Here is an 18,777-nt window from a genome sequence, read left to right as displayed (position 1 = left end):
GGCCGCGGAGCAGGGGGCGGGGCTCAGCCCGCTCGGGGGCGGGGCTTCCGGGCTGTGAACACGCTCTGTCCCGCAGCCCGCTTGTGGGCCGGCCGCAGCCCGTCACGTGACCGCGCGCTCACGGGGCCGGGTGGGGGGAGGGGGCGCTGATTGGAGTCGCAGCGGGGCAGCGGACAGTGGCGCGCGGCGCGTGCCGAGGCCCCCTGTCCCCGGGGAGCCGGGCACGCGCTCAGCGCGGGGCCTGCGGAGAGCGCTTCGGAGCAGCAGAGCCGTTCCCCCGCGGGTCCCCAGGGCGCTGCAGCGGGGCTGGCGTTCCTCTGTGCCCTGGGTGCTTGTGCGTCACTGGCTGGGGTCACTTGATTGCGGGTGCTGGTGAGCGCGCCAGAGTTTAAGAAGGGGAGCCAGTGACGTTACCCACAAGTACAAGCAGTTACATCACCTCCTGGGGTCTGAAAGGACAGAGGTGAAAACACACCTAGGTCCTGACCCTGCAAACTGCTTTGCATAAATGGGCTGAAGTAGAGGGGTCCATCGGTGCAGTGCGATTTACAGGACTGGGGCCCTAAATCAGTGGTTCTCAAGCTGTATCTGTGGACCCCTGGGGGTCTGCAGACTATGTCTAAGATTTCCAAGGGGGTCTGTATGTTGTACCAATAAAATAAAAACCAGCAGGATCTTATTAAAGGGAAAAAGGCAAAATACCACATTTATTGTGAATACAGAAAGAATCATAGTAAGCAGTTAGTTATAGTTATAACATTCCATTCAGTCTCAAATTTATTCTCACATTCATTCATACACACATACACACACACACACACACACAGGTTCTGCAAGGTTGTTATCATAGTTACCAGCCTTAGAGTTGCTCATGCCAAGCCACTGGCCAGGTGGCCTGGACATGAGGAGGGAGCAGGGCCTTGTCAGATGCTCATCTGATGCTCCTGGAAGTTGGTTTGCAGAATCAGACCCCAAAGTTCTCACTTTTTAGAGTCTATTTTTATAGGAATTTCTTCCTATGCCAGTCTATGGGAATTGCTTCATCATGCTGTTGCTGAATCAATCAGCAGATAGCACATTCCTGACGGCTCCAAGATGTTATCTTGTTCTTTGGTTCTCCCATTCTTGAGGCTGTTGGGTGGATTCCAGTCTGCCCACCGGGGGGGGGGGGGGGGTCCTCTGATTATTTCCACTTGACGCCTTCTTCAGCCGATGGACACTGGATTCTTAGGCTGGCACCTCCCTGATCATTCAGTTATTATCCACACCAAGCATCCATCCACATACATCCTCTATCTCTATTTTAATCACAATTGTTAATACAACAAAAGGGTGGGGAGTCTCTGGGTGCTGTTTCTGTTGTTAGAGTATTGTTTTGAGTCTCTCTCTCTGTGAACTGCTTTGAGAACAGACTCTGTCTTAGAATGTACTAACACAATTAGCAGCTTGCAAGTTTCACACATAGAGGGAGAGAAACAGTACCAAAAACCAAGAGACCTCTTAATTAGTAATACCCTGGAATTGAAACTATGGGGAATCAAACTCATTTGTGATTTTAATACAGAACTTCTTTAATATGATCCAACATAATCCCCCTTTTGACACTAAGATTTATAATCGTCAGTGTCACTTTCTATGTAGCCTATTCAAGAGAAAGTACTGTGAGGCAATTTGAGTTTGTGATTCCAATTCATGCCACATACATGATCCTAGTGATGTATCTTTACTACAAGGTTCTGGGGCAACAGGCAAGGTGAGGCACACCCACTTTTGAGGAGTCCATTCAGTACAACCTCTAGTGTCCAATAGCTTCCCTTCCTCCCCAGCCCACTGGCTCAAGGTCCAGGGTAGCCAAAAGGATCCCATGTGTAATATGGGGAGTGGGTTAACCTTCAATACCTTTGCCTCCAGGGACTGTTGGTGTGCAATTTTGACAACAATTTCTCCCATTAACAAGTCTGGTTTACAATAGTGGAAACATATTGCATCCATTCATATTGATAAGTGTCAAACAATGATCTCTTTCTTTTTTAACAAATGCATCAAACCCTTAATATTTCCCAATATGACCCAGAACATTTTGTGTTCCAAAGTAGCTAGTGCAAGTATCTGCATTTCAGTGCATCCCATAGCTATGGCTGTGTAGTTTCCTATTTCTAATATTTTTTTTTCTTATGGATAAGCCATGTGGTAGTATTAAGCCATTACTAAAGATTCCATTGGCCTTTTAGCTTACCTAGACCAATTTGGACCAAGTCTACATTGGCATGTACTTGTTTTTGTATCAGGCTGTCCTGTAGCTGGGACAGAAAGCTTAATTTATTTTTAAGTTCCTGCAGGTCTTCAGTATTTTTTTTTTTTAAACACACAACAGTGCTAGCAACAAGACAAAACACAAGACAAAACATAGAACACAGAACACAATTTCTATTGTGACAGTAGATTCATGGTATTGGGTTGCTTTTCAGCTGGCAGCTTTTCCTGATTTTCTGAAAGACAAAAAAACATGTTTCTACCCCTTTTGGGGTGGCAGATTATTGCTTAAAATATTTCTTTTACAAATACCCTTGCTGATTGCAGGCAAAACAGAGAAATTGCCCCCATATTTTCCTGTTTTTGTTCTATAGGCAGGCCAGGTTTCAAAGGCTTTTATCTTTTAAGGGTTATGGGGAAATTATCCCACTGTTTAGTCATTAAATCCCTGAGTTTTCCTTCTTATACAGCAGACTAAGTTTATAATGTTTTTCCTGCTGTGTTAAGCTTTAAGTTTTATTTACAGGTAATAACTGAGAAGCATCATTACCATACGACCTTAAAGGATTTTTCCAAAAATCATACACACTATACGTTGTTACAGGGATACTTATTATCATTACATTTATTAAAATTATCTTGTTATCCCATGCCTTTTATTTAGACAATTTGTTTGCTGACCAGGTATGTCCTTTATCTGCAGCTCCTTTGTGCTGCTAGTTCTTTCCTTCCTTTATCATTTAGGTAATTTGCATTTTCACAGAAACTTCCTGCTTTTGGATTTAAAGCCATCAGCAGCTCAGAGACTCTATCTTAAAAGGGACACAATCAACTTTCACCAGAGTTTTGATTACTTTTAACTTCTGCTTCCAAAACACACAGCAATCTGAAAAAGAAAACCCAACCTATTGTGGCTCCCTTTGGAGCCCTAATAGCATTTTAATTAAGTAGCATGGTATGTTTGCATTTCTTTTGCCCCTTCTACAATATACCCTGCACATGTTCTGGGGCAAATGCACATTTCTTCCATAGTTTAACTTCTATAACATTATCCAGATCCATTTTTACATAAGGTGTCACTATTTCTTTTTTTTGCTTACAGAGTTTTCATGTACCTTTATCAAAGTGACAGTCTGATTACTCAGAGCCATTTTAAGACTCAGTGTTTCTAACATTGCTTCTTTTTGTTTTGTGCACCTCACCCCTGCTGTTGCTTCAGAGAGGCACTGTCTTTTTTTATTTTTATTTTTTTTCTACAACTCTCATCTGCTATTTTGTTACAAAAACAAACAAACAAAAAACAAACAAAAAGAATCCAAATTTTTTTTTTTATATATTCTCCTGATTTTGACTGCCCTGCTGCAGCCACAACTTAAAAACATTTTAAATTTTGTAAAGCATTGAGTTACCTTTTAAGGGTTAAATGCCAAATCCCAAAGCCAAACAACACTAATTACCCGTGTCTAGCAAAAAGGTCTGTCAGTTTTGCAACTTTGAATTAAAGAGTCAAATGGATTTTTAGTGGCATTAACAAAAACAAAACTAACTGGTCCTTAGAACTTTACATATTTACACACACACAGACAGATACATACACATTTTCTTTTCCTTCAACATCCCTTCCACACTGCTCTGTTTTTTACATCTTACATTCCCTTTATACATTTGACGCAGTTAAGTTCCAATAGAACCCTCTTATGTTCTTTTAGCAAATTTGACTAAATTGTCCAGTCAAATGATTTTAATCAGATAGTTTATTTTTGCCTGGCTAATTTACAGACATTCCTTTGGAAAAGGGCCCATTTTTCTTTCAGAATGGCTGCAAAGAAACCAAGAATGCTCAAACACTTTTCCTTTTTAACATTTTCAGTTAAAAGTTGTTTGGGTGAAATACAAAGTTTAACTGCTTAATTCCCTCCAGCCTCTGCAGAGTTAACTTTTTTTTTTTTTTTTTACTCTCTTTTCTCTTTGTAATTATGCCTGGGGGTGCCGTACATAGGACCTTCTCCCCCTTTACCTGCCTCCCTCCAGCCTCTGCAGAGTTAACTTTTTCACTCTTTTTGTATTCCTGGAGTGCCTCTTTCACTATTTTCAGCTGGCTTTGGATATTTGTAGCCAGCACCTTCCAATTGTCTGCTCCCTTTTCCATTTGTGCCTTTTCCTCTTTACATGAAGACAAGCGGAGAGAAGAATCCTTACATGCCTCCCACAACAACCAAATTGCTGCTGCATCTCTTTTGGCAGCACTAGAAGGTTTGTATATGAGGATATACTGAGCCAATCTATCCTCTAGGTCCGAAATAGTGCAGACATCAGCTAGGGCTTGTTTAGTCCAAGGACTGTGCCCAAATTTTTGAAGGATTTGTTTAAAAGGTGTAATTTCTTTAACAAAAGGTGAGGTTGGAGTTCCTTCTGACTCCATTCCTCCCTCTAGTACTGGCTTACCCTGTTTTCTTTTAAACATCTTAACATGGATATTTCAATCTCTTTGTCACTGCTGGTATTACTTAGCAAGTGACACAGCCTAGATTCTGAAATCATAGTTTAATCTATGCGTTTTTCCCCTGCTACCTTCCCGGAGGCCAGCAGGTCCCCTGCTACCCTCCCAGAGGCCAGCAGGTCCAGTTAACCTATTTCTCCCTGCTACCTTCTCGGAGGCCAGCAGGTCTGGTTAACCTGTTTCTCCCTGCTACCTTCTCGGAGGCCAGCAGGTCCGGTTAACCTGTTCTTCCCTGCTACCTTCTCGGAGGTCAGCAGGTCCCCTGCTACCTTCCCGGAGGCCAGCAGGTCTAGTTTAATCTGTTTTCCCTGCTACCTTCTCGGAGGCCAGCAGGTCTGCTTTAATCTGTTTTCCCTACTACCTTCTCGGAGGCCAGCAGGTCCCCTGCTACCTTCTCGGAGGCCAGCAGGTCTGGTTAACCTAATAGAAATGCCTAGCTCACTAGAGCTGGCGGTGTGCACACCAATATTTACAATAACTGAGGTTTTTTACCAATATTCCCCCTTTCGCAATTCTCCACCAAAATGTTGTACCAATAAAATAAAAACCAGCAGGATCTTATTAAAGGGAAAAAGGCAAAATACCACATTTATTGTGAATACAGAAAGAATCATAGTAAGCAGTTAGTTATAGTTATAACATTCCATTCAGTCTCAAATTTATTCTCACATTCATTCATACACACATACACACACACACACACACAGGTTCTGCAAGGTTGTTATCATAGTTACCAGCCTTAGAGTTGCTCATGCCAAGCCACTGGCCAGGTGGCCTGGACATGAGGAGGGAGCAGGGCCTTGTCAGATGCTCATCTGATGCTCCTGGAAGTTGGTTTGCAGAATCAGACCCCAAAGTTCTCACTTTTTAGAGTCTATTTTTATAGGAATTTCTTCCTATGCCAGTCTATGGGAATTGCTTCATCATGCTGTTGCTGAATCAATCAGCAGATAGCACATTCCTGACGGCTCCAAGATGTTATCTTGTTCTTTGGTTCTCCCATTCTTGAGGCTGTTGGGTGGATTCCAGTCTGCCCACCGGGGGGGGGGGGCGGGGGGTCCTCTGATTATTTCCACTTGACGCCTTCTTCAGCCGATGGACACTGGATTCTTAGGCTGGCACCTCCCTGATCATTCAGTTATTATCCACACCAAGCATCCATCCACATACATCCTCTATCTCTATTTTAATCACAATTGTTAATACAACAAAAGGGTGGGGAGTCTCTGGGTGCTGTTTCTGTTGTTAGAGTATTGTTTTGAGTCTCTCTCTCTGTGAACTGCTTTGAGAACAGACTCTGTCTTAGAATGTACTAACACAATTAGCAGCTTGCAAGTTTCACACATAGAGGGAGAGAAACAGTACCAAAAACCAAGAGACCTCTTAATTAGTAATACCCTGGAATTGAAACTATGGGGAATCAAACTCATTTGTGATTTTAATACAGAACTTCTTTAATATGATCCAACATGTACTCCCGTTTGAAATTTTGTAGGGGTCTGCGAATGAAAAAAGGTTGAAAACCACTGCCCTGGATCGATTAGACATACTGGGTGCTATTAAAAATTAAATGCTGTATTGTGGTATGAGGCTACTGTGCTATTGCCTAGAATATTTTTATTACAGTATAGTTTTTATTGCTCTTTGTTTTAGGATATTTCTACCCATCCCCCTTGTATTAGGTGCCATTACTTAAACTTAGAAGTACATCAGTTCCCTCTGGGAAGAAAAACTAAATTCTCATCTTCTTCCCTCACAGATTAAAGTCACTTTCTTAAAAGGAATTAAATCTACATTGTTTCCTAGAGCATGCAGCTGGGGCCACAACTCAGAGAAGAGTTTCATGCCCCCAGAGTGGAGAAACTGCTGGATCTCAAGTGACTTGGAGTTTGTGCAAGTCAGTTTCTCTACTGAGCTTAGTATCCTCACAAACTGGAATCTAAACTGTCAGTTTCATCATCCCTGTTAAATGCAACTGGCATAGTGGGATGTGCAATCAGATAATTATAAATATGGGTTATTTATACTGTACCAGGAGATAACTTTTCAGCGGCATGCACTGTAGATCGTATAGATAGATTAGATTATAAAATTATTTTGATACCATTATTTTTTGGAAAAAAAACCCACAGATAATTGTGCCACTGAGCCAAACATTAGAATGTCATTTGCTGCAATATTTCTGACCTATATTGTCTGTGCTAATTTAGGCCCTGATCCTGAAAGTGGATGCGTGTGGGCGCCTCATTATACCAACACAGAGCCCGATTGAAGTCAATATGGACTCCTGCACAGATCTCTTTGCAGAATTAGTGCTTAAGGATGTAGTTTCCTTGGGGCTGTGCCTTGTGACTTCCGCTATGTTATGCATAACACTGAGCAATGTTAACACTCCATATATATTAATAACAATTAATACAAAGGTAACCAAAATAGACCTAGCTAATGAAGTGTAATCTGGCTAGAGCAAAGAACAGAGATCCCAGACTCCTAAATTTCTGGCTCTACTGCTGATTCTTTTTGGGAACTTGGAAAAGTCTGTTTCTCTTAAAAAAGTCACTTAATCTTCCTGTGCATTATTATACCCGTCTTTATAATCCTAACAGAGAAGAATCTAGAGGCCCTGGTGGATGCTCTTTCATCCCAATTAGGCAGAATTCCCAACTAACAGTAGACCTCTTTTCAGAAGAAATGCTACTGTCTGAGTCGCTGTAGAGCTCTACTGAGCATGTCATACTAAATCAGTCCATGGAATTGAGCAGAGCCAATATCTGCACTAGGGTAGAAACAGAACCTATTGCCTGCTCCATGTCAGCACCCTCAATATCTTAAGAGATGCTCATCAGGAATAACAGCAAGGAGTCCTTGTGGCACCTTAGAGACTCTAAGGTGCCACAAGGACTCCTCATTGTTTTTGCTGATACAGACTAACACGGCTACCCCTCTGAAACCTGTCATCAGGAATAGTTGGCTCGGAAGTTGCAAGCTCGCCTCTGGGGGAGGCAGCGATGAGGACTGAGAGGTAGTACAGCTACAGGGGGACTGAAAGCTGTTTTCAGAGTAGCAGACACAATCAGGATAGGATTGAAACACAAACATCTAAGAACTACCAAGGCACTCCAAAAGCAACCAAGTTGAGTGTAATTACCATCCTCCTTAAGCAGCCATCATTGTCATTAAATATCATAAGGCTTAAATCAGTTCCCTTGGAGACTTTCTGATTAATTGGATTACCCAGTTCAGCAGCCCAAATTAAAAGGAAGGTATTGGCATAAAATTCTTAATGGTCTAACTTTTTTCCTATGGAGCTGATCTGGATATGCAATACACCATTCAAAAGTTTGTGATCCATAGATGTCAAAAGTGGCTTTGGTGTTTCAAATTGATCAAGTGGTGACCAGCTGCTATGAACTTCAGATCAGGTAGATTCAATATTGAGAAGGTGCACTGTTTGTTTCACAAAACCTGTACACAGATTTACTTAGCAGCAGCATGTGGTATTTAGCCTGTGGCATTTTCTGTGGAAGGTGACTTGTAAAGGGGAAAAAAAGTGGCCTGTTTTGCTATTGAATGAGGCATAAAGAAAGGCCGGTCCTGCATATATTTACACACATACTTAGCTTTACGCTCCACGTAGTCCCATTGACTGCAACAGGACTACTTAAATATTTAAAGTTAAACACATGCTGAAGTGTTTGCAGGACCAGGGAAAAGTCTGAACAATTATTTAATTTTTCATATTAGAAATACCAAATATTGAGTTGTTTTTTGTTGGAAAAATTCCTCCCAGGACTAAAGCAATTATAACTTCTTAGGAAACAGAAACCTGAGTACATTAAGAGCTGAAGCAATTTTTAGACATACTTACAGTTTAAAACTCAAGGCCAAATTCTCTGCTTGAGTAACTTCATTGAAACAAAGGGAATTATGCCAGGAGAGAATTTGCCTTCTGTGCTATTTGTTTCTGTTAATACATATTTAATTCAAATAATTGAAAAACAATTGGGCAAAAAGTGTTTTTTGAAACAGATTCAAATATCCCCGTACGTCTAACTGAGGGCTGATAAATCTCTTAACCAGTTCTACAGTCCTCCAAAGAGTTGTCTAGCAACACAGGAAGTCAAGACTTGTTATTTCTAATATACCACAACAAGCAAGGGTGAACATCCTTTTATGCCTCCTTTATATGGTAAAAAGAAACAAAAAGTAGTCACAAGCCTCCCCCTCCTTCTCCTTTTTCCAGTCACATGTCGGGTTTTCTTCAGTAAAGCCCTTTATGATATAAGGGTGGGATGGTTTGGGAGACAGGGGACTGACAATTGGGGGATTGTTATACCAATAAAATAAAAACCAGCAGGATCTTATTAAGTGGGAAAAGGCAAAATGCCACATTTATTGTGAATACAGAAAGAATCATAGTAAACAGTTAGTTATAGCTATAACATTCCATTCAATCTCATATTTATTCACACATTCATTTATACACACACACAGGTTCTACAAGGTTGTTATCATAGTTACCAGCCTTAGAGTTGCTCATGCCAAGCCACTGGCCAGGTGGCCTGGACATGAGGAGGGAGCAGGGCCTTGTCAGATGCTCATCTGATGCTCCTGGAAGTTGGTTTGCAGAATCAGACCCCAAAATTCTCACTTTCTAGAGTCCATTTTTATAGGAATTTCTTCCAATGCCAGTCTATGGGAATTGCTTCATCATGCTGTTGCTGAATCAATCAGCAGATAGCACATTCCTGACGGCTCTGTGCTGCTAGATGTTATCTTGTTCTTTGGTTCTCCCATCCTTGAGGCTGTTGGGTGGATTTCAGTCTGCCCTCCCGGGGGAGGGGCGGGGGGCCGTGTCCTCTGATTATTTCCACTTGACGCCTTCTTCAGCCAAAGGAAACTGGATTCTTAGGCTGGCACCTCCCTGATCATTCAGTTATTATCCACACCAAGCATCCATCCACATACATCCTCTATCTCTATTTTAATCACAATTGTTAACAAAGCGAGATGAATACAACAAAAGGGCGGGGAGTCTCTGGGTGCTGTTTCTGTTGTTACAGAGTATTGCTTTGACTCTCTCTCTGTGTAAGTAGTTGTTGTTACAAAGGATTGCTTTGAGAACAGACTCTGTCTTAGAATGTACTCACACAATTAGCAGCTTGCAAGTTTCACACATAGAGGGAGAGAAACAGTACCAAAAATCAAGAGACCTCTTAATTAGTAATACCCTGGAATTTAAACGATGGGGAATCAAACTCATTTGTGATTTTAATACAGAACTTCTTTAATATGATCCAACAGGACGAGGTTTTTCATCTCTAGGTCACTAGTTCAAAGCTAGTTAATAGTGGCTGGAAATTATTTATTTATTCGCTTAGATTTAAAATAAAAGATTCCTACCCAAATTCTAGTCACCCTAGCACATCATTAAGAACACATTGAAACCTTCCCTCCCGCACAGCATTAAAATAGTCATTTCACAAGAACTCAGCCAGCCAGATACCTATATTCCAGCTTTTCACCATGTTGGGAAGCACACCCTCAGCCCTCTCCAAAACCCTTCCCAAACAGGTGTCTTTTACAGTGTGCCTAGAAGGTCAGTGAATCTGGGTTATTTCAGACTACATAGGTTTGAGAGCTATTACAAGGAAGACACTGCTAGCTGCCTGGTCTCTGGGGGTCCAGCTCCAGCAGCCCAGCTGACTGCAGTTGTGATAGTATGGCCTAGGAGAGAGGTGATCCCTCAAGTAAGCCAGTCGCAGGCCATTTATGGCTTCATAGGTCATAACCAATACCTTAAAGTCCTCCCAGAGACCAATAGGCAGCCAGTGCCCATCCCGGAGCACTGTTGTCATGTGTTGCCAGCAAAATGCCTCATTCAGCAAATGAGCCCCTGTGTTCTACACCAGCCTCAGTCTCTGAATGGTTTAAGGAGTAGCTCCATGTAGAGTTCATTGCAATAGTCTAATCTTGGGATAACAAAAGCATGGATAACTTGGGCAAGGTCCACATCCAAGAGGAAAGTTCACAGTCTTCTAGCCAGCTGCAGATGGTAAAAAGCTGACTCGGTCACTGCTCTGTTATCCTCTGATAGCTCTTTATTAGCCCATATAAAATGAGTTAATCACTGGTACAAAACCTAAATTACCACCCTTTTTATTAGTAGTCAGCTCACATTGCTAGGACTCCATGGCCCTCAACTGACCTCCCCGCTCACTCCTACAGGTGGCCCCTCCAGGCCCCCTTGGTGTGTATGTGTGTGGGGAGAGAGGGGAGATAGGGAACATATGCACTGCTTATGCCAGAGCTGTACCTGTTCTGTGGCTAGAGGATTCCTCTTTTTCATGTTTGCATTCTGGCAGCTTTCCCCGGCACTAAGTAAAAAAGGCCACTGTAGTCTAGTTCCCAGTTCATTAAAATTCTATATTCCTCTTCAAAAACATGCACTTCACAATGGCACACAAAATCCTTGGTTTCTAAGGACAACCACAAAGAGAAGGGCCATTGTCCCACTCCTGGGTGGGTTAGAGATGAACGACTCCTCCCCTTGGTGGGCAATCTCACAAATACATTCACAGGCTTGACAAGGTTCTTTAATCTTTAGCTGCTCAAGCACTAGGAAGCTGGAGTTGTGAATCTTTTCCTTGACCTTGTAGAGGCCTGTATACAGTCTTGTTCTCCCTCCCCTCCTGCTCCCCTTTGAGGTCTAACACGTTCTAAATAAGGTTATTGAATCTCTCCACATGGGTTATAGCACTTGTCCAAAACAATGTACTACCCAGTCAGATCTAAATGGAGACCTTAGACGTGGGACTCAGATATTAGTCCTGTAGCCAAAGGACTAATAATTGACAAAGATAAGGGCTACCTATCTTGTCAGACTAATGCAAAATAAAATAGACAAGCTTTCAGGAAGTGCAGCCTCTTCATTAGGCTCTGGGAAACTGAGGGAGGGACAAGAATTAGGAAGTAAGGAGACGGTGTGTAGGAAAGTGTAGCTGTCCCACTGGGCTGTTTGCAAACAGTTAGCTCTGCCACACTACCAGCTAAGTCTATGACAAAATGGAATTGCCTTTGACTTCAATTGGAGCAGGATGGGCCCCAGCAATTGTAAACAGGTGATGCTGAGTTCTAATTGTCACCTGTTAACAATGATACAGCTGCAGGCTGGTGGTTATAAATGCTGTGGGAGCAGCAGTAGTTGGTAGTTTCTCACTAAGGATGGGCTTTGCTAGAAAATATTTGGTAACTGTCTGAGGGCCTTCTGCTTTTACAGCTGTATGTAACATAGTACTTTCTCCTTAGAGATGTAGTGTAAAGGAGCTAGTGGGAGTCACTATATCTAGTTTATCAAGTAGTATAATGTGATTTGTGTATCTGTTGTGGGAAGTGGATGGAATACTTAGTAACTGTTTTTGGTGGAGGGGGATACTCTCTCTGTCTCATCCTGATCTTATTTACATAGGCTTAATATCCCAACAGCACTTCATTTTAACTATTCCTGATTCCTACTGGTGAGAGTAGGACCAGGGTTTATTTTACAAAGGTTGAACTAAGCTCTGAATGGATCTTTTGGGTTGAGGGGTAATTCCACGATATTTTCCCTTATTTGGTATAGTCAAATGACTGTTATGATCAATCTAAACTCCTGTATATGTGGGGTTAAGGCTACAAATCTGAAATAATGAATCTCCTGTGGAGGAAATAGTATGATTACTTACAATCAATCTTGTAAATAACACTCAGTATCCCCCCTTACTGATCAAATAGGCTGGTATTCGTTCTGTGTCTTTCTAGCTACAATGGATGATTGGGACAAGAGTGATGAACTTATCCAGAAACTGGATTTTTCCAGCTGCGCTGAAGAGAATGAGATGGAAGAGGACAGCAGTATACAGGAAGAGGACAGCAGTATACAGGAAGAGGCTCCCCAAAGTTCAAGCCCCCAGAAGAGCTGGGATTTTCAGAGTTGGAGAGTTAACAGTTCTCTTGCAGTAACCCCCAAAAGAAAAGTAGGTGATATGTCTCTGACTCGGACTAAAGCATGGGTGAGTCCCACTGTGGACTCTGCTTCATCTTTGAGAAAGAACACTGGTCCTGCCTGGGAATGTCCTGGGACTCCACTGCATTACGTCACCTGGAGAAAACTGCAGCTGTGTGACACCCCGCACACTCCCAAGGCAAGGAAATGTCTCTATGCCCATTTGAAAATGTTGTCTTAAATATATTGCAAGAATTACATTAAACAGGTGATAAGCAGGGGCTACTGCCCACTGTGTGGAATGTGCTTGTTTGACTGCCACCTTATTGGTTCTCCCTTCTTCCTCACTCCCAGTTTGTATGTTTTTACCCACTTTCTCATCATAAACTTAGACTATGAGCACTGGAAGGCAGGGGCTAGTTCTGTTTTGTGAGCCACAAATGTCTCTTCCCTGGAACAAACATTTGGGGAGTGTCTAGTGCAGCATTAACAAACATGCTTAAGTACCTTGACTTAACTGGCAATCCCTTACCCTTAGATATATCCTTAGTGTTGACAGCCCCTTAGGCATTCTTGGTGTCCAGGCAGCACCCACTTAAAACAAAGCTTAAGCTCAATACAAAGAAATGCTCTTCATAGTGGTCAGTATTTAGAACGCTCTACCACTGAGGTAGATGAATTGTCCTTAATAGGATTCAAGGAGGAAACTCCAAATTATTTGGACATACATAGTACTTGGAAGCAAGATGCTGCAGTTGATTACTTATTCCTAGTTCCCAGATCATTCTTTGGGTCGTTAAATGGAACTTGCTGTTAGCAAGAGCTGGCTAGAAAAAGGGAAACTATTTTCCATTCACGGTCAAATCTGAAACACCTCTAACCAGTTTCTGCTGTCCAGCTACACTGATACTTCTGTACACAAAACTGAACTGTTCATCAAAGCTGGCGTTGGGTAGGAATCATTCTTATGGCAAACTAGCTTTGTATGAGCCCTTAGGGGGTGGAGTTAGGAGAGGAATGTGGTGGAAGCACTAATCACCTTCCTCTGGCTCACTGATGAAAGATAACTTTGTATCTATTGCACGCAAGTACATTTCTTGGAGAAGGTCATTGATTTTTGGTTCCGTTCCCACAGAAGTTCCTGAATGAGTTCCCCTATAGGGTGATTTATCAATAAAACAGACAGAGCTTCCCTCCTGTACTGGTGGAGACCTGGAACTCACTGTGTCCTCAGAGGACTTCTCTGCATTGTTGTAACTGCACAGATGTCCCTTTGCATGCTATGACTCACAAAGGCCAGCTAGGGTCACACACCATCATATCCAGTATTTCTTTCTCAATTGACTGGCAACTAGGTTGCCCCTTTGGTTGAACGGAGCACAGCAGATGGAATTCCTTTAGTGCTTCTTGATGCAGGTTTTTGTTTTTTGTTTTTTTTGGTGTTTTGTTTTTGGAATAGGATTTAGATTTCTTCCTGGCCAGTAGATCCAGGGACTAATGGACATCAAAGGGCTTTTGCTTTTGGATCTCCTTGTATCTCTCATGGATTATGGCTGTCTGGTGAGGAACAGATATCGTACGACTAATAGTGCAGATAGTGGATGGGCAAACAAAACTGCTATCTAGGATAATGTTCTGGTGTCCCACTTCTGACTTGCAACATTCCCTTACCCCAATTCGGGGATACTCTGCTCCTTGGAGCATTAGAGAACTGGAGTAGGAGCTTCCTTAGGCTTAACTTGAGAGCTTGGCATAATGAATCTTTCTCTCAAGTGTTAGATGTTAGCAAACCACAGAATCTTAAGCCGTCTGACTGAAATCTTTCCTCAATTGCACAAGTTTATTTTCTTGTCTTTTGATGACATCCTGCTACTTCTCCAAGAAGTCTTTTAGCTTAAAATGGGGGAATCAAGACCTGATTTTAATGTAATAAATACTGAAATGTTGACTTTCCTTTCTCTACATATCATAAATAAGTAAAAGCCAGTTCCTTAGTATTCTAGGATACATTTTGTCAGGCCCTGCTGACTTGAAGACATCTAATTTGTTTAAGTAATTCTTACCTTGCTCTTTTCCTATTTTAGCTTCAAATCTTCCTCCATTTACACTGATGTTCACTACATTAGTCGTCTGATCACGGCTAGCCTTTTTGGTGAAAACTGAAACAAAAGGACATTTAACACTGGGCTATCACTGTGTTTTCTTGTTGACTTCCTCTCCTCATTGAGCAATGGGCCTGCTCTGTCGTTGGTCTTCCTCCTTGCTTCAAATGTATTGGTAAAATATTTACTTGTTACACTTTGTCCTTAGATAGTTTAACTGTGTTTTGTGCATTGGCCTTTCTAATTTTGTCCCTAGATGCTGTTGGGTTTTTATATTTATCCTTCATAATGTGAGCAAGTTTCTGCTTTTTTGTATGACTCTTTTTTGCATTTCAGGTCACTAAAGATCTCTTGATTAAGGCAGGATGGTCTCTTATCCATACTTCCTATCTTTCCTATGCACTGGGATAGTTGGCTCTTGTGCCATCTCAGCATGCCACTAGGAGTGCTGCTGGGAGGTATAATAATTCCCAGCCCAGGTAGACCTAGTGGTACTCGCTTTGCTCCAGCGGAGTGCCTAAAAATAGCAGTGTGGCCACCTGGCCATGGAGGCACAGGTGTCTGCTCAGGCTAGTGGCAAGGGTACAACCTGAGATCCTAGGCACGTATCTGAGCTGCGGCTGGTACCACAGAGGCCATGCTATCATTTCAAGAAGTTGTCTTGAGCAGAGCTGGTGCATGTATGTGTACCCAGGCTGGGAACTACACCTCTCAGCGGCAGTGTAAATGCACCTTAGCTGGCCAAAAAAGGTAGGGATGACTCTCCAGTGTGAGGCTAGAAACTTGTCTCCATCTGTATGGAAAGCACCATAACACTGACGATTAATGAGTCATCAGACAGGTGAATCAGTGCACTGTGTCAGTAAAACCTTAACTAAAAACAAATAAACCCTGTCACCTTCTAGTAACCAGGCCCTTGTCTAGAGGAGCATCAAGCTACAAAGACTCAGTCTTGAGTGATTGTCTTATTGCATTTTGTCTTGTAAAATCTCATGGGCTAAACTTAAAGATCTCAATCTGTCTAGTTTATCAAAGAGAAGATTGAAAAGTGACTTGACAAGAATGAATCTTCATGGAGAGAAAATACAGATACTAAAGGGCCCTTTAATTTAGAAAAGAGAGGCATAAACCCAGAGGTGAAAGTAAGCCGGTACGCCCCAGTACGGCGTACCGGTAGGAGCCAGTGCACCGTACTGTGGCAGCCCAGCTTCCCCAGGGGGCAATTTAAAGGGCCTGGGGCGCCCAGCAATGGCTGGAGCCCCAGGCCCTTTAAATTGCCTCCAGAGCCCCCACTACTGGAGCCCTGGGGTAGCAGCTGCGGGGCTCCGGCAGCTATTTAAAGGGCCGGGGCAGTAGAAGCAGGGGAGCCCCAGGCCCTTTAAATAGATGCCAGGCTCCCCTGCTTCTACCGCCCCGGCCCTTTAAATAGCCGCCGGAGCCCTGCTGCCGCTGCTCTGGGGGCTATTTAAAGGACTGGGGCAGTAGAAGCAGGGGAGCTGCAGGCCCTTTAAATAGCCCCCAGAGCCCTGGGGTAGCAGCGGTCTCTGGGAGCTATTTAAAGGGCCGGGGCTCCAGCTGCTTCTGCCACCCCGGTCCTTTAAATAGCCGCTGGAGCCCTACGGCTTCCCCAGGGCTCCAGCAGCTAATTAAAGGACCAGGGCAGTAGAAGCAGTGGAACCCCAGGCCCTTTAAATAGCCCCAGGAGCCCTGGGCTGCTGCTGCTACCCCTGTGGGGTGGGGGGAGGAGAAGGGGTGGCACTTACCTTACAGGGTGGGCTGGGGCTGACTCTGACCCCCTCAGCCCCGCCCCTTCCGGGGGCCAGAGCTGGCCCCAGCGTACCGGTAAATCAGACAACTTACTTTCACCCCTGCATAAATCTGACCTTTTCAAATTAGAAATAAGGCACAAACTCTTCCCAGTGGGTTGAACACCCTCACTGATAAGTGGTGGAGTCTCCCTATGCCATCAAATCAAGAGTGGGGATGCCTTTCTGGAAGAGGCATGTTAGCCAAACTATATTGGGCTCATAGAGGGTAACTGTAAAATCTGATTATACAGGAGCTCCGATTAAATGATCTAATGGTCACTTCTGGCCTTAAACTTGAAATTCCCCAGTTCTCATTGATTCAAGCTGGATGTCTGAGGAATCAACCACCATTGCTTTGTATTTTAGTTACTGTCAAAATATCATAAATTCTAATAGCAGTATAGAAAAGCTGTTTGAACTAACTTTTCTGCTGAGCACTGCCTCTTGCAAAGATGCTAGAAGGCAACTTAAAGCCATGTCCTTTTTAGTCGGTCTGATCTTCCTGACTAACTTGTCCTGACCAAGTTGTGATCGTTCTATCTGGGGCTTGATAGAACCAGGTCTTCCAGGTTGATGAAATTGACAATCCTGTGTCCATGACTTCTGCAGTGGGGAAGAGGAGCAGGTTTCTTGGACAAATCAGCTGCATAAATAGCTCTGCAGTCCCCTCACATGAAAGTAGGGAAGAACTGCAGAAAGTCCAAGCCTCTTCAGAGTGGGGTAGAGCAGTTAGTGGCCAACAAAACCACCTTTTGGTGGATCAGACACTGGAGACAAACTGGCAAACTATTGCTGTCTGCCCAGAACAAAACACAGCTGCAGTCAAAACAGTAACTAGAGGACACTCGTAACTCACTTTGTTTTTATTTTTAAATCCAGAGTCTCTTAACAAAGACTGCTTTTCCTTCGACTATGGGAAAATTTCCCTCCAAAGGTCCCCGGCACTTGAGATTTACTCCTGGTGCTGATCCAGATGATTCTACTCAGGCTTCGCTGGTCAACATTAACCCATTTACACCAGAGTCCTATCGACAGATGCTCTTCCCTCCTAATGGCAAGAGGAAAGCCAGAGGAGAGCTGTAAGTGTACTGCTCCTAAACAGAGAAGGGGGTGGATTTTTAAAAGAAACTTAAGCAACAATGGAAGAATTGGTACATCTTCCTCCTTGCTCTCCCAGAACGAAACAACTAAACTCAGTGGAATGGAATCAGGCATGCAGAGCAAACACTACAGGGAGGTGGGGTTGGTAAACCAGAAATGTGGAATAAAGAACTATCCTGGCTTGCTTTTAGCGGGACTATGAATGTAATCTAGCCCGAGCTTACAATATTTGTGTCTGGTACTATAACCAACAGATGAGAACAGAATTCAGACTGGTGGGAAAGAGGAAGGTGGGGCCCACTCCCAAGTCCTGAAGGGTGGGTCTAGCATAGCTCCCCATATGCACTAGGAAGGCTGGTGTATGTTCAGAAAACATTGCGCATCCTTGACCCCTTCAAAAAGGTCCGGTTCAGATCAGGTTGTGGCCTAATCTATAGTACGTCGTGAAACCTGATTATAGCGAGGTTCTGCTCACTTCCGACGGTTCCAATCTGCATTTAGACCTGCTCTGAGCAGGGTGTTCTATAAACATAGTGGCAAAACCCCTGGTGGCTGTTCTTCCCTAGTGCTCCCACAACTTTCATCTCTGTTAGAGCTGCATAGCGTGCAATGGTGGCAAACTATCAAATTAGCTCGTGTGGATGCCGTATGGAAGTTGGAATGTGTAGCCTTTCTAAACTGGAACAGGAATTTCCCAGCTCAGGACCTCAGCCTTCTCTGGCCTAATACAAAGAAACTCACTGTGTACCAATCCTCTGGAAGTGTCTTATAAATATTTTACCAGACTTGAGTAGTTTTGAAGCTGCTCTTTAAAAATGTAAACATGTGTGAAACCTAAGTCTTGTGACTGCTGCAATAGGATAGTGTGTGTGTCCAGGCTCACTTGTGGCTAAATCTCATTTTAGGGGAGATCCCACTCTAAGCAGGGGCAAGGTGGAACAGGGGCTGCCAGCCAAGGTGAGTGTCTCTGCATAGTTGCCTAGTACAGAAAAAATTGCCCCTTACTATATTTGTACTAGTACTAATAAT

The 18,777-nt window shown here is 43.2% G+C and overlaps 1 protein-coding gene across 1 annotated transcript in view; it reads left to right on the top strand.

The window, feature by feature from the left end:
* The first annotated feature begins 8,159 nt into the window (after positions 1-8,159).
* WEE2 (WEE2 oocyte meiosis inhibiting kinase) overlaps positions 8,160-18,777 on the top strand; it is a 24,974-nt gene continuing 14,356 nt past the window's right edge. The window contains exons 1-4 of the mRNA XM_073330016.1: positions 8,160-8,175; positions 12,554-12,936; positions 17,527-17,726; positions 18,654-18,705. Coding sequence (XP_073186117.1) covers positions 8,160-8,175; positions 12,554-12,936; positions 17,527-17,726; positions 18,654-18,705 — 651 coding nt within the window. The remainder of the gene's footprint in view (positions 8,176-12,553; positions 12,937-17,526; positions 17,727-18,653; positions 18,706-18,777) is intronic.

The sequence above is a fragment of the Lepidochelys kempii genome, chromosome 1 (genome assembly GCF_965140285.1).
Source record: "Lepidochelys kempii isolate rLepKem1 chromosome 1, rLepKem1.hap1, whole genome shotgun sequence".
NCBI classification, from domain to species: Eukaryota; Metazoa; Chordata; order Testudines; family Cheloniidae; genus Lepidochelys; species Lepidochelys kempii.
This window is presented reverse-complemented; position numbering and strand designations above follow the sequence as displayed.